We start from the raw sequence: 16755 nt of genomic DNA, 5'->3' as shown, positions 1-16755 counted from the left end.
TGAGATACATGATACTATCAGATCATCCCAATCAGCTTTTATTTAGTTAACTGAATGACATACAACTAAATACTTAAAACGATTTCGTGCAGAAGCCATAAGGTTTAGTGACGCACGAAGTTAGAGCCTTGTCATACGTTTCTCTTATCAGTCAAATGCATTCTTTCCTTATGTTTGTCAATGGTGGCTGGTCGTACTATTTGGAAAAAGGAACAAAATTTCTAGCACCGGAGATCTGGAAAATATGGCGTAACTGAAGAATATGCTCTGAGCTGTTCATAGTAGAACAAAACTTCTGGAGCACAATATAATTATAGTTACGATAATGAACTACTCCAGCTAGTTCGAATGGTTCTGTTCAAAAGTGTGTGTGTGTGTGTGTGTGTGTGTGTGTGTGTGTGTGTGTGTGTGCATGCATCTGTAAGAAAAGAAGAAAGTGTGGGGAAAATTTTTACTCACTCAGCGATAATCAGAACAAATGAAGAGTTGAAGAAGTTTATTTGCAGTTTCACTTGTTAACAGAGTAAGAGTGATTTCGCATCACTTAAAGACACAGTGTGGATGGAGAAAAATCATTGTAGTTAAAATTATAAATTTTCTGATTATGAATCTCTGGGACAGTATTCATGTGGGCGACGTATCATGGCTGACTACTTCGTGTCAGCTGAATGGTGTGTGCAGCGCCTGGGTCGGCTCAGAAGGTGATGCCGCGCTGCTTCCAGGTGTCTGCGTGTTTCTTGGCGTACTCCCCAGTGGGGTCGAACTTGGCCTTCAGCTTGGCCCACTCTTCAGGGTACTTCTCCGTGACGTGCTTCAGGGTCTTGGTAGCTCTCTCCAACTGGCTGGGCGTGCAGTCCAGGCACCCGTTCGCCACAAATTTTGGCAGTCTCTCTGCAAGAAGAACAAACGCATTAAAGCGACTGGCAATCAGCTGAGGTTGTGAGGTTGCTTCACTATTACGAAAATGTATGATTTAAATGCATCCTGCGTTAGTTGTGGTAACGGCTACACATTTCAGAGTTACATGTGAAACGTCCCCTTAGAAAAATTTGTGAATGACTGCTGATAAACCTCTTACATTATTTGATTTTCAAACAGCTGAGCAAAACTGAATGTACTCAGACATTTCTCTCTTTACTTATTCTGATCATCAATAAACTGACACACAATATTTTTAGCGCAACGCAATCTGACATTCAACAATCCCTACAAAAGAATGGCCCTGACTAACAATAACCTATACCTTTCATGAATCACTTACCTCACAAAAATCTTCGTTACTTGAACTACTTCAATACAGCGAGCGCCAATACTCCCAGCTAAATAAAAGATTCTAACTACTGACGTCACTAACTACTGATAGGCATAGCTAGAAAATGAAAGATTTTGATAGACAACAAACAATGTATCTACCTTAATAGTGTTCAAAAGTCGTAATATATACATCAGTTCATGATATCCAATATTACAAATTTACTCTTTCTGATGGACACACGTCCAGATCGTCCGCTCTCAAAATTCTGCCATTTCTCTCCCCACATCCACCACTGCTGGCGGCTCACCTCCAACTGCGCAACGCTACGCGCTGTTAACATCCAACTGCCCAACACTACAATAGCGACTATTCCAACAATGCCAACCAGCAACAGCCTTCACACAGCACAGTCAGTGATTTTCATATAGAGCGCTACGTGGTGTTACCAACATAAAACCCTAAACAGCCTACATACACATGTACGGAATTTTTGTCTCTAAACACCATCGAAACAGAGAACCATGGAAGAAGAGCCAGCAGTCTGATTCCATATTCCTAGATTACGGGAAATCGTTTTACACAGTGTCCCTCTACAGACTAAGGTCCGAGTATCTGGAATAGGTTCCCCGTGTTCATCTGAGACAGTGGTTTCTCCTGGAGTTTCCCAGGGAAGTGTGACAGGAGGGGTCTTCTTCGGTACAGTGTGAAGAAAAAAATGGCGCATTTCGAGGTCGGCATGCTGTTCCTCATCCAGATTCAAGAGCAAAGTTTAGCTAGGAAAATCAGGTCGGGGGCATTCTGAGATGATATGTACGAAAACGAGGAGCGGACAAGACATCCATATCGCGCAACCTATTGAAACGCATAGAGCAAAGTGTATCACTCCGCACCACCGTACCAGGCGTTGTTGCTCACTGAGTACCCTGCTGCGACATCAAACCCACATCCACCACCGAGCTATGGTTCAAATCCTCGTCAGGTTCGTTATTTACTTTCTTATTATTTTGGAATCCATTGCCTAGTTCTCGTTTATAAGCAGGACATGATTTGGTCAGACGACAACAACCCATCACATGACAATGGGACCCATTAAACTGGATGCATTTTCCTACCAGCTGAGCAGTGCGCAACCATAACTAGCTCTGTCTAGATCATCTAGGGTGGCATCCCAGTGGAATACACAAACGATGAAAATGTCAATAGGCTTGTGGGGCGGTCTGCTGCTGCTTATGCGTGTATCCTCATAGGTAACATCCCGATAAGAAAGTTTTCCGTCGCCTGTAGCATCGGCTTCAGAAAACCGATAATATCCGTCCAAAAAGTAGTGGACAGTGGTCGTCCAAGGACTACACGTATTCCACAAACAGAGGACGCGGTTCTTGAAACAGTTCAGCAGCGGTCTCGTTGAAATACCCGTGATATTGCAAGGCACTTACAGATATCTTTAAAACTAGTTGGTGCGGTGTTTCACGGTGAAGAACTGCATCCATATCATAACACGTTAACTTAATACCAGCTACCAGAAGTGTCTTTCAATGAGTACAGTTTTGTGTATTGCTTTTGGACCAGTTGGAAAGTATTGAACATTAGATAAATAACGCGATACGGACTGATGAATCCAACTTCACTGGTGAAGGTGTTTTCATATGACCTATGAGCGTGGCTTTCAAACGCGCTTTGGTAAAAACCTGGTGTCTAGATTCGTGAGAGGAGCGCATTTCGATCCTTATCTACTGTCGGACAAGTTGAATCCACTCCTGTGTAGTGCTTTCAAACGCGCTTTGGCAAAAACCTGGTGTCTAGATTCGTGAGAGGAGCGCTTTTCGATCCTTATCTACTGTCGGACAAGTTGAATCCACTCCTGTATAGTGCGTTTCTTTGTGATACTTTGCCTGACACATTAGAAAACGGTCCACTCGGTGTTCGGCAAATGCCATGGTTTCAGCAGGATGGTGTACCGCCACACTTTTGAATGGATGTGCGTAACCATTGAAATGAAGCGTTTCCCGGTTCTGGTACACTTAAAGAAACATGTTTATAGTACTCCACCAATGCACACTATCTAACAGCTTGCGGGCATACCGATTCGACTGCGGCAGATGCACGTGTGTTGCGTGGCCTACAGCAAATTATGATACAGAAAGTGGTGAAGTGTTTGCAAACGCAAGGTGGTCGCTTAGAAAATCTTCTGTGAAGTGAACTTTGCTCATACGTGGTCGTACCGGCTCTGTGATAACAATTCTGGACTTCTAATGTGCGGAATGGAACTATCGTGCGTAGTATCAAGTGCACCTTAGTGTGGCGTACCTTTCGTGTTTTTGTACCTTTCCGGATACAGAGAACGTTACAGCAGCCGCTATTATTTTCTATTGCCTTTGTTTTATGGACGGAACAAAGTTATCGTTCACGTCAATAAGAAGTCGATGTTACCTCTTACTGTTTAAATAACTGAATTGTGATGAGAAGTCGCAAGCCGAACCCCAGGAGAGGCATTTCTACTTCATCTTGTAGATACATAAATGAGCTGTAGAATCGGATGAGCAGCATTCTGCGAATGTTTGCTTATGAAGCTTGAGTGCACGGGAAAGTATGATGCAGGATGACTTAGTCACAGTGGCGGTTACGTACGGGAGCGGACCTCCTCCCCCACACCTCACCACTAGCCGGGCCGACCGCATTACCACCCTCGCCGACCCCTTCAGTCAGCCCTCTCGCTATTCGTTCGTGTCTGTCGTCAATCGACTCGAATGAATCGATTTTTCGAGTAGTTTTATTTTCCTATATAGCATGCGCGTTCGCGTCACCGTATTTTAGACGTTTCTGTCTGGCACATCGATAGCTAACACACACCCATGAGGAAAGTCGCGGCCATTATAGTGATTGGATGCGTTATTCTGTCTGACATTTGTACCAGAAAATTCACGAGTATTCTATTCTTTTTTGTGCCCGCCCGGTTAGCCGTGCTTTACGGGCGGCTTTACAGGCGGGAAGGAGCGCCTGGCCCCCGGCACGAATCCTCCAGGCGGACTTGTGTCAAGGTTCGGTAAGCCAGCCAGTCTGTGGATGGTTTTTAGGCGGTTTTCCATCTGCAAGGGCGAATGCGGGCTGGTTCCCTTATTCCGCCTCAGCTACAGTATGTCGGCGATTGCTGCGCAGAAAAGTTCAACACGTACGCGTACACCACCATTACTCTACCACTCAAACATAGGGGTTACACTCGTCTGGTGTGAGACGTTCCCGGGAAGGGGGGGGGGGGGGGTCCACCGAGGGCCGAACCGCACAATAACCCTGAAAGAGTGGTTCGGTGTGCGGCGGCGGAAGTGTGGACTGCAGTAGTCGTCGTGGGGTTGTGGACCTCTGTGGCTGCGGCTCCATCGTTTCTAGGCCTCCGGTTAACATACAATATAGCAAAATTGTTTTCTTGTACAGAGAACCTTCGAGGTCAACAATGAAGGACGACCGACTTAATGGCTTAGCTCTGTTGAACACTCACACCGACGATGATTGTCCTATTGATGATATAATTAACCAATTTTCCAGGAAGAATAGGCGCGTAGAATTCATCATTTAAGGAAGAGAACCCCTATTGTAACTTCTTTATATCATAAGATGGCATTGTCTTATATATGTGTATAAAATGGTTCAAATGGCTCTGAGCACTATGGGACTCAACTTATAAGGTCATCAGTCCCCTAGAACGTAGAACTACTTAAACCTAACTAACCTAAGGACATCACACACGTCCATGCCCGAGGCAGGATTCGAACCTGCGACCGTAGCGGTCGCGCGGTTCCAGACTGTAGCGCCTAGAACCGCTAGGCCACCCTGGCCGGCATATATGTGTATAATCAGTTAAAATAAAACTTCCTTAAACTTTACATGTGACTTCACTATTTTTTATTACAGTAAAAGCAGAGGTAGCTCAAGATATCTTAAGCGGCTCTTCCTTGGAGTTTTTCTCTATCTTCCACTGCTTAGACAATGCTTTTATTTGATGTGATGGATAGCAGCTTATCCTAATGTAGAAAAATGTAACTTACTGCAGATGACTAAGACAAAAAACGATGTAATTTTCGAATACAGTATTGGTAGTGTGTTGTTTGATTAAGTTGCATCGATTAAATATCAAGGCGCTGCGTAGCAAAGCTATATGAAGTGGAATTAGCTCATAAGGACGGTAGCAGGGGAGGCGAATGACCAGATTTGATTTATTGGGAGAGTTTTCTGAAAGTGTAGCTCATCTATAAAGAAGGCCCTGTGTAGAACACGTATGCAGTATATTCTTGACGACTGTTCGAGTGCTTGGGATCCCCACCAAGACGGATTAAAGGGGCGGGTTTCTAGATTTGTTACCGGTGTGTTCGGTCGACACGCAAGTATGACGGAGCTCATTCGCGAAGTGAAATGGGAATCCCTGGCGAGAGGACGACTTAATTTCACGAAACGGTGTTAAGAATGTCAAAGGAAGTAGCAATTACAGATGACTGCAGAACGATTCTACTGCCGTCAGCGTCCATTACGTGTAAGGGCCCTGAAGACAAGACAACAGAAATTCAGGCACTTACGGAGGCATATAGGCAGTCGTTCTGTCTCGTTCCATTTGTGAGCGGTAGAAGAAAGGAAATGACTAGTACTAGCACACGGTACTCTCCGCCATGCACAACAACGTGGCTTGCGGAATATATATGTAGAGGCAGACATATATGTAGATGTAGGAAACCATTTGTAATGTAGTTCTACTAACTGAGTTACCTATTGGCTTGAAAGCAGCAACGAAGAGTAAAAGTAACTTATTATGTTGGGCACTGAAAATGAGCAGCCGCGTTGCTTGGGTGTTATGAAAAGCACCGTCGGTATCTTCCCTGTGGATGCTGTCATTAGGAATTGCAAGATAGAAGCTACTCTTTTAATTACTAGGTAAAGTAGTAGAGCATGTAAGAAGAAACGAGTAATGTACTGATCAAACGCTCATAAGACTGCAGACAGTAAAAGTAGCCGAAACATGGACGACATTCGCAGAAAAACAATATGCAATTACGGAAGTTAAATAAGGGTCTTTACTTTGAATAACCTGAAGTTGGAGTGCTAACTAAAAACGTAGAGAAAACTATGAGCCAAATAACTACACTACAGGCCATTAAAATTGCTACACCACTAAGATGAAGTGCTACAGACGCGAAATTTAACCGACAGGAAGAAGATGCTGTGATTTGCAAATGATTAGCTTTTCAGAGCATTCACACAAGGTTGGCGCCGGTGGCGACGCATACAACGTGCTGACCTGAGGAAAGTTTCCAACCGATTTCTCATACACATACAGCAGTCGACCGGCGTTGCCTGGTGAAACGTTGTTGTGATGCCTCGTGTAAGGAGGAGAAATGCGACCCATCACGTTTCCGACTTTGATAATGGTCGAATTGTAGCCTATCGCGATTGCCGTTTATCGTATCGCGACATTGCTGCTCGCGTTGGTCGACATCCAATGACTGTGAGCAGAATATGGAATCGATGGGTTCAGGAGGGTAATACGGAACACCATGCTGGATCCCAACGGCCTCGTATCACTAGCAGTCGAGATGTCAGGCATCTTACCCGCATGGCTGTAACGGATAGTGGAGCCACGGCTCGATTCCTGAGTCAAGAGATGGGGACGTTTGCAAGACAACAACCTTCTGCACGAACAGTTCGACGATGTTTGCGGCAGCATGGACTATCAGCTCGGAGACCATGGCTGCTGTTACCCTTGACGCTGCAGCACAGACAGGAGCGCCTGCGATGGTGTACTCACCGACGAACCTGGGTGCACGAATGGCAAATCGTAATTTTTTTTAGATTATTTCAGGTTCTGTTTACAGCATCATGATGGTAGCATCCGTGTTTGGCGACATCGCGGTGAACGCACATTGGAAGCCTATGTTCGTCATCGCCATACTGGCGTATCACCTGGCGTGATGGTATGGGGTGCAATTGGTTACACTTCTCGGTCACTTCTTGTTCGCATAGACGGTACTTCGTACAGTGGACGTTACATTTCAGATGTGCTACGACGCGTGGCTCTACCCTTCATTCGATACCTGCGAAACCCTACATTTCACCAGGATAAAGCACGACCGCATGTTGCAGGTCCTGTACGGGCCTTTCTAGATACAGAAAATGTTCGACTGCTGATTGACCAGCACATTCTCCAGATCTCTCACCAATTGAAAAGCCGGCAGCGGTGGTCTAGCGGTTCTAGGTGCTCAGTCCGGAACCGCGGGACTACTACGGTCGCAGGTTCGAATCCTGCCTCGGGCATGGATGTGTGTAATGTCCTTAGGTTAGTTAGGTTTCAGTAGTTCTAAGTTCTAGGGGACTGATGACCACAGATGTTAAGTCCCATAGTGCTCAGAGCCATTTGAACCATTTGAACCATTTGAAAACGTCTGGTCAACGGTGGCCGAGCAACTAGCTGGTCACAATACGCCAGTCACTACTCTTGATGAACTGCGGTATCGTGTTGAAGCTGCATGGGCAGCTGTAACTGTACACGCCATCCAAGGCCTGTTTGACACAATGCCAGGCGTATCAAGGCCGTTATTACGGCCAGAGGTGGCTGTTATGAGTACTGATTTCTCAGGATCTATGGAACCAAATTGCGTGAAAATGTAATCACATGTCAGTTGTAGTATAATATATTTGTCCAGTGAATACCCGTTTATCATCTGCAATTCTTCTTGGTGTAGCAATTTTAATGGCCAGTAGTGTATTTGGAGATACTTCTTTCCTACACACTGAGAAGGCATTAGCGTGTGAGGGTCCCTGAATTAGGAAAGAGGGAAATGGAAATGGGCTAATAACTCGTGCAGCAACCAAAACATATCCTACAACTGAACGTGCTCAGCCTATGCTTCAATACTTCATTTACCAATGACCTCGCCAAACGTTAATTGTGAAGCAAAATTGAAGTAACAATAGAAGAGCAGGAATTGCATTAGCAACTGCAGATTTGAACCACTATCGGCTGCATACTGGAATGTGGACAATGTGTCACAACCTGCACTCGTACATTACGTATAGTGCTTTCCAGGAAATACATACTCCGAAGCGACAAAAGTCACGGGATACCTCCTAATAGTGTGTCGCACCTCCTTTTGCCTGCAGTAGTGCAGCATCTCAACGTGGCGTGGACTCAGCAAGTCGTTATAAGTCCCCTGCAGAAATACAAAGACGTGCTGTCTCTACAGCCGTTCATAATTACGAAACTGATGCCAGTGTACGATTTTATGCATGAACTGAACTCTCGACTATGTGCCATAAATCTCCGATGGGATTACTGTCGGGTGATCTGGGTTGTCAAATCATTCCCTTTAATTGTTTTTTTCCATTTCCACCGATCAATGACTGGAATTGTTTATCTTTGTCTGATTGGAGACATTTGTAGCCATTCATGGACTTCTGAAGTCTTACGGTGCGCCATGTCTCCCTCCGAGGCGCAGTTGTTCACGATTGGTTTGAAGAACGCCGCCGTTTCTTATGTCTAGAGGATCGTCATCAATCGCGGTGACTTCAGTGTAACTATCGTCTTTGAATAAAAGAGTCATTTCTGTTCGTCTCACTGCGTATTTCGTTTAGTTACCTTCTGTACCGAATTGTACTATACTGTAGCAGTTCTTTCCATGTATGGTCCAAGTTTCATCCAGCTGTGTTACTTGCCACTAACACATCATCCGAGAGCTACTTCCTTCCTTAAGTTTTTTGTAGTACAGACCAATGAAATGAACTATGTTTTTTTAAAATTATGACTTAATGACATGCGCAGTGAACAGTAATAACTAAATACAAGGGACACTGCATAGCTAGAACTTACCAGTAGACCCAGAAGAAGCCCGCGGCAACCGTGGCCGAAACTTTGGTTTTTTCCAGCAGTAGTTTTATACAATATGACGCGGTCTCATACCCAAAAACTTTTATGTCGACTAGTACAGAAGAAGTGACAATTCTTACCCAGTACCTGAAATGCAACACATCCTCGGAACCCCTAGTTTGAGACATTTAATCGTATAGGAGTGCAGAGGACTGATGCAAGTCTACAAATAAATGTGGGTAGTAACTCTACGTAGTGAAATGTCTCGTAATGCGTGTCCTGCTCTGCGCTTCGCTAACAGTGCGAAGATTCTGGCCGCAACGAATAAATCTAATCAAATTTCCCGCTTCCATAAGTATTACCTACGTTGTTGTACAATTCTAGGAACTAGCAATTCCTCCTCGTGGATGGTATCCCTGGTATTCCAGTCGCTGGCACTTGTAGAAGTTACAAAAATAACATTCAGAAATTTTGGTAAATACGTCTACCACAGCAAAAAAATGTGTGAAATCTTATGGGACTTAACTGCTAAGGTCATCAGTCCCTAAGCTTACACACTACTTAACCTAAATTATCCTAAGGAAAAACACACACACCCATGCCCGAGGGAGGAGTCGAACCTGCTGCGCCCCATGACCGCTCGACTAATCCTGCGCAGCTCTACCACAGCTATTGTGTAATACCATTGTTAAGCCTACTGCATGACAGTAAACACGTCACAGCATATAGTATATATTTCATCTGTTACAGCTAATTGCTTCACTAAGTGCTACAAATAATTTCCCATGAAAGCGTAAACACTGAGAGTCCGGCAGGTGCAGTTTAAAGATACACGAACAGTGCATCGTTACATAATCTAATTACATCTCTATCAAAAAGTTACATCTTTTGAAAATTAATTTAATACGTGTTCAACGTTATTATCAATGTAATTATAACCTGTACTAGTGAAATTCTGCTACTGTTCGAATATATTGCGCAGTCTGCGTTCCATATCAATCTCACCTTGAATACAGCGTCTTAACTAGAGTGTACATCTTGAAAGAGTTTTACACGTGAAGGAAATTTGTTCAAATGGTTCAAATAGCTCTGAGCACTATGGGATTTAACTTCTGTGGTCATCAGTCCCCTAGAACTTAGAACTACTTAAACCTAACTAACCTAAGGACATCACACACATCCATGCCCGAGGCAGGATTCGAACCTGCGACCGTAGCAGTCCCGCGGTTCCGGACTGAGCGCCTGAACCGCTAGACCACCGCGGCCGGCGGACATTCGTTCTGAGATAGTGTAATTGTATTGCTGTGCTATATCAATAGGAAAGAGCGGCATAAAAAAAAATATTTTTCTAAAAGGTCACATGCTAAATTAAGGAAGAGTGATTACATTTCTGACTAGCATTAAAATTCCGGAAGTTGATCACGGAATTAGTAGCGTCTTTTAGAAGTGAGTCACAATAGATTACACTCCCGTGATTAAATGGACTATTTTAACAATGATAATTTTGCGTATTCAGATTACTGGGACGTATCCCATTTAATTCGTCAACATCTTACCCGAATTCACATCAAGCAAATTTTGGGCAGTACCTGGTAACCGGCTGTGTTACCACTTTCCTACCAAAATGATTAGGCCCTACTTGTCACTGGTTTTTAGTAAAACATCGAATGAAATTATAGAATGGAATAAGTGTCTTACTATCAGAACAAGATGGGGTAATGTGGTTATTTTCTGGAAAACACATTGCTATGAAACTTCCTGGAAAATATACGACACATTCTGGGGAACAGCCTCAGGCCCCGTCTCGTATATAGATAGTTACTGATACAGACTAGCCAGATTGTTCAGGTAAGTCGACGAGATGTAGTATGAGAAATAATTTCAGTATGTATAGTAGCCACACGGAGGATTTTTATGTCTCTCTCTCTCTCTCTCTCTCTCTCTCTCTCTCTCTCTCTCTCTGTGTGTGTGTGTGTGTGTGTGTGTGTGTGTGTGTGTGTGTGTGTGTCTGTGTATGTGTAAAGCTGGGAAGCACTTGCCGTGACTGCTTCTGTATCCAGATCGCTTGTCTCACTCCGTTCAGAAAACATCGAGAGAGTTGTGTACAAAAATTCGTGGGATCAAATCGTTTTATCACAAACTGCTGGTTTTGTGGGTATGTATCTGCACAACATGTAACGGAATATGAGGGAGGGCAATAGAGTTGATCAGTAAGTTGGACCATTTCCAAATACGAAATGCAGCAAAAAGAAGTTGAAACGTAAATCATTCTTTGGACAATATGTCAGTCGCATAATATGAATGATGGGCATTCAGTGTTGATAAATACGCTCCCAGTTAAAAAATGTGGAAAGTTGCTTGGTTATACGAAATATTTGCATTGATTTAAGGTACAGACTGAGGGAAACGGTACTCACAAAGGGTGGTTGTAATATCTCTGAGCTAGCGAGAAGTATGAAAACGTGAGAACTTATTATACACGTTCTAGTCACATTAAAGTGGCTAACGTCTATGTTCGACAAGTGCAATAAGTCGTGTACGCGAGGCGTCTCGAGGGACGCGGAAAACTGTGCATTCATTGTTGTAATGCGAAAACGGATCGATCTATCGACGTGCAAAAGGGTATTATCGTTGACTTTTGGGTCAAGGGTGGAAGAATTTCTGAAGTGGCTCAGTTTGTAAAATGATCGGGTGCCGCTGTGGGTAAAATGTACTATACGTGGCAAAACGGCACTATCAGAGGCAACTGTGATGCAACACGAGACATAGGGGGTGAACGATGGCTGTGGAAATTTGCACCGGAGAATAGACGTATGACATTACTGGCAGTGAGAGGGTTAAAGTAACTATTACAAATCTTGAAGCACTATCACTTGAGAGGCATTAGGTTTCACTCTACCGGTGTCTGTCATCCGACTTCGGGATGTTTTTGAGACTGTTAGTAGCAGGAATGGACGCCCTTCTCTCCGTTTGCATCCACTTTCTACCTGCTACGCACAGCTCGCAGCTAACTCTACACATCACCGCCTATACCCACATGCATAAGCCGATGAGTACTGTCCCGTCACCGAGGCTTAATCTGCCTTTTCCTTTCATTTTGCTCGATGCATATATTCCTGCACGTAACCTTGTTCTCAGGCTTACGCAATAACATTTTTACATAAAACTCTTGAAGACCTCTGAGCCCCCAACAAATTTACTGAACGCTCCTGATCTCTAACAAAGACAAACTGACTGTTCCCAGTTAGCTTGTACAAAAGTACCAACCGCCTCATTTCGTTTGAGCACGTGTATAGCAGTTGTATCCAGAGTTACATTAGTGTACAGAATTCACGACATCACTCCATCTGTCAAACGTAAAAGTGAAAGAAACTAGAAAAAGAGAAAAGAAGGCAATGAAAAGGATTGTTGTCTCCAAAACAAAAGACACAGATCCGGAAGCAAGTATTGAAGGCAAGAAAATGCGTTTACGAACCTCGATTGAAAACAATGTGATGGCAATTACGTACCGAAATATTCAAAGTCCCCATCAAACAGAGTCAACGCAGGTCATGGATGTTCTGAATTCTATAAAAAACCATACATGAACTGCAGTATACGCCTAAGAAATTTCAATGAGATTGCAGACTATAGTCATTTGATAGGTAGGGCGGTAGAATAATGGTTATTTGACATATTAAATGTAATTTACTGCAAGTGGAATTGGCTAATTACGGTTTTGAGTTCAGCCACTGTTTAAGATACTACACAGAAATCAGGAGTTTTGATGAAAAAGGTTCATCATAAAGTGATCCATAAGATGTCAATAACTGTGTTAGAAAAGTTAATGTATCCAACAAATAATTGAGGATGTAGAGTCCAAGAGCTACACTGAGATGAAGAGATTAGCGCAAGAGAGGAATTATTGGTGGGCCTCATGAAATCAGTCAGAATGACTGATGTCTGAAAAGAGAAAGAGTGGAAAGGGGGGGTGAGAAAGTCGAGGGGGGGGGGGGGGCGAGGAGAATCGCGATTCTCCACTTAGAGTGGAGGCTACGAGTTAGATTTACACTGAACACCGAGCACGCTGCGGAATAGTCCCATATTTGTCGCGAACTGCTGCGCAGTGACTGGGAAAGAGCATAGCTCACTCCAGTTTAGAAAAGTATCAAAGATCGGAAGCTCAGAATTATCAGCCAATGTCGCTGCCATGCCTTTGTAGTGGGATTAAACAGCGTATGCCGGCCGCGGTAGCCGAGCGGTCCTAGGCGCTTCCGTCCGGAACGCGTGACTGCTACGGTCGCAGGTTCGACTCCTGCCTCGGGCATGGATGTGTGTGTTGTCCTTAGGTTAGTTAGGTTTAGGTAGGTCTAAGTTCTAGGGGACTGATGACCTCAGATGTTTAGTCCCATAGTGCTCAGAGTCATTTGAACCAAACAGCGTATAGTTAATTCAAATACTGTGGCGTTTCTAGAAGAAGACAGGTTTTTCTCTAGGAATCAACATGTTTTCAGAAAAGCTTGCTTTGTTCATACATGACATGAAGGCGAACGTCTTGTTTACGTTTCCTAGATGTCCGAAAGCCTTTCGACACTGTACGACATAGTCGATGACTAAGCGAGATTGTATCATAAGTCTTCGTTGATATTTGATTGATTTGAGGAATATTAGAGGTAAGGAACCCAGTATGTTGTAATAGACGGCAGTTTTTTAACAGAACAGAAGGAAAGTCGGATGTACCACAAAGAAGCATTGTAGGAGCTCTAATGTTTAGTCGACTGATCAGACACGGTCAGCAACACTGTTAGGTTATTCGCTAATCTTATTGTTGCCTACAGGAAAGTATCTTCTCTGGACAACCGTAAAGAAATTCGTAATATTTGGAAAGATTTCTTCTTGGTCTAATGAATGGCAGTACTCTTCAATTATAGGTAAATGCAGTATAACGACTAAACAAAAGAGAGAATCCAATAGTATCTTACTATAAGATTTGTGGTAAACAATTTCAGCTCTACATGGCTCAAGTTTTAGTCCTAATACTAAGGACGCAGACACTTAGGTAAAACCAGTAATAGGGAAGACGAGCGGAAGACATATTTGCTGGAAGTATTCTGGCAAAGTGCAATGTAGTGGATGTCAAGGGGAATGCAAACAAGGTGCTCGCCCCCCAAGTCCAGAACACTGTTCCACTGTTTGGGACGCTTGAGAAGCAGGCGTGCCCAGAGACGTCGGCTGAATTAATGGACACGCTGCTAAGAACTTTACAGGGTGTTCAGCTCTTCTGGCAGGGTACCCTGCAGTCGTACTGCAGGGAAATTATTCTGGATTACGCCCCTCTATTTACGGTTGCGGCAGGTCCCGACTTTCTGTTTATGGATGACAATGCCCGCCCATACAGGACACAGCTGTCAGACACACTGAATGAGAAGATGCTGAACGTATGGACTGGTCTTCGTAACTCCGGTCCCAAAACCTATAGGGCATACCTGGGATGCTCCTGGCAGACGCGTTTCTCAAAGAACACCCCCTCCACAAACCATGCAAGAACTGAAAACCGCCTTGCGAGAGGAACGGGACAGTGTACTCCAAGGCCTCTTCAACAGTTTGGTAGGCAGCATGAATATCAGGTACAAAATTTTCAGTGTCTCAGGAGGCCATATTCCTAACTGAGAGTCAGATATTGACCTGCATATTGAGAATCTAACCCGTGTGAATCGTGAACATTATTTATGTCTGTTATCCTGCTTTTATACGTGGTGAAATCTGTACCATTCTTCGTTATAAATATACCACTCAACACCTATTCCTTATGTACTGCGTTTTGTATCGTCCGTCATTGGCTGTGATTGTACCTGTCCAACAATGTCTCCATTCCTTAGCAATTGCTAGTCAGTGTAATTACGACTTCCACCATTTTTCAAAAGATTGCAACATTTTCCCTCCAAGTAAACTAAACACGTGTAGCACTCAAGATTTAGTTCTATTAGTAATTAGTGACAAGTGTTGCCAGTCTCTGTAGTACCAGCACTGTAGCTGTTTAGCTACTACGCATTACCTGAAAGAGATATGAAAGAGCTTCAGTACTCACTTTTGATTTCTTTCCCCTCGTTGGTGCACCTGCCCTCGTCCGCATCGAGCATACACTGGATGTAGGATTTCAAGAGACGTTCGTTGTTGAGCACTTCGTCCACGTTGAAGCTGTCTAGCTTGTCCTGCGGTGCAGCCTCTATGCAGAGAACAAACAGTCCCAAGAGGCAGCACAGGATTAGCTTTCCGGCCATGGCTGTTGTGTCTGAGTCTGGGGCGCGAGCAGTACTCCCTGCCGTAGACAGGGGACACCTCCTCTTATAGAGCCTGGCGTGAGTCTGCACACGTGACTCAGCAGGGGGAACGCAGGAAGTGGCACTTGCACTCGTCACACTGAAAAACCTGTGTCAATTCGTAAGTGCCGTCCGTGACCTTGTCATGATAAGTATCGTTGCGTGACTGTACCTTTTCACAAAAGAGCTCCGAGTTTTTCGTTTTTACACTTCTTATAACGAGACTTACATCACAGTGAGCGACACACGTCGTGTTTATGCAGCTCCAGTCGAATCTGCGAGCAAATAAAAGTGAAGCTGGTTTGAAGATTATAGTTATTTCATTTATTTAGTGAAAGTTTTAAGAAATTTGTAAATAATAACAAATAAACCTCTACGATACGGAACCACCACCCTCTGGTGGTGTGTTACTACGATATGCTATTGAGAACAACACTGCGGCTCAAGCCTACTTCCGTTGCATCAATTGTAGTCTGAGTGTCTAACCATCCCTGGACATCAGTGAATCCTGAACAAGATCCTAGCAGAAGGATCGAAAAGTCAGATATTGAAGAAGTTTGAAGAGACATATGAGGCGGCCTAACGACTCAAAATATACCTTCAATACAATGGCCAGAATGCTTGCCGACTTAAATATGAACAAAGATGTTTATTTCAACAATACTGATCACCAAATGTAGCCCTTTCTGCTATATCTTCATGATGAGTGTGCTGTGGACACGACTCTCTTTCAGTATGACAATAACCGCGTTAACAGATGTGGATGCGTTCGTTACAGGTTGAACAAACACTGAGGCTCTCTTCTTCACCAGTACGGCGCCGTTAAATGCTGTACATCTACCCTGTAAAAGGCAACGACCCGACTGACTGACTTAGTGACTCGTCATCGCGCAGCCCAGCCCACACCACTACGGATGGAAACAGGAAATGTGCATAGGGTGTTGATCTTATATTGTACGAGTGATAAAGAAGGAATTTTACGAAATTCCATTCCTAATGGCGTGAAGGTTTTTTGAAAATACGTCGCTATTAATGCTGTTTTGAAGCTACAGCAACGACAATTGGCATTTGATTTCTCGGTAAAAAATACAGAAATACGTATATCACCATTTTTGGACATTTAGCCCCTATGGGAGCGAAATAGCTGGTGAATTTAAAAAAACACTATTAAAGAACTGCGGAAGCATTTTAAAAGCTACATCTATTTATAAAAATTGGTATTTGACTCCAAAGTTGATTTTTGTCTCTGCTACAAATTAAAGAACGTGCTTCAGTATTTTTGGAAATTCAATCACTAAGGGGAAGAATAGCGGTGACAGCTTTTTTTGAAAATGAATCGTTACTAACGTCCTGATAAA

At 43.7% G+C, this 16755-nt stretch overlaps 1 protein-coding gene across 1 annotated transcript; it reads right to left on the bottom strand.

Annotated features, from left to right (window-relative positions):
* Window positions 1–479: 479 nt before the first annotated feature.
* Window positions 480–15410, bottom strand: LOC126191259 (ejaculatory bulb-specific protein 3-like). Its single transcript, XM_049932070.1, has 2 exons — window positions 15166–15410; window positions 480–891 (listed from the first exon to the last, which is right to left on the bottom strand). The coding sequence occupies exons 1-2, from the start codon at window positions 15356–15358 to the stop codon at window positions 695–697; spliced, it is 390 nt and encodes a 129-aa protein (XP_049788027.1). The 5' UTR covers window positions 15359–15410; the 3' UTR covers window positions 480–694.
* Between the last annotated feature and the right edge of the window lie 1345 nt (window positions 15411–16755).

The sequence above is a fragment of the Schistocerca cancellata genome, chromosome 6, assembly GCF_023864275.1.
Source record: "Schistocerca cancellata isolate TAMUIC-IGC-003103 chromosome 6, iqSchCanc2.1, whole genome shotgun sequence".
Lineage (NCBI taxonomy): Eukaryota > Metazoa > Arthropoda > Insecta > Orthoptera > Acrididae > Schistocerca > Schistocerca cancellata.
Note: the sequence above shows the minus strand (reverse complement) of the source record. Positions and strands in the feature narration are given on the sequence as shown.

Bases quoted from the DNA above. Each gene is read 5' to 3' on its own strand.
- LOC126191259 (XM_049932070.1), bottom strand. From the start codon at position 15,358: ATGGCCGGAAAGCTAATCCTGTGCTGCCTCTTGGGACTGTTTGTTCTC. The intron at 892-15,165 runs GTGAGTACTGAA...TTCTTCTTGCAG, and splicing joins CGAGGGGAAAGAAATCAAAA to AGAGACTGCCAAAATTTGTG.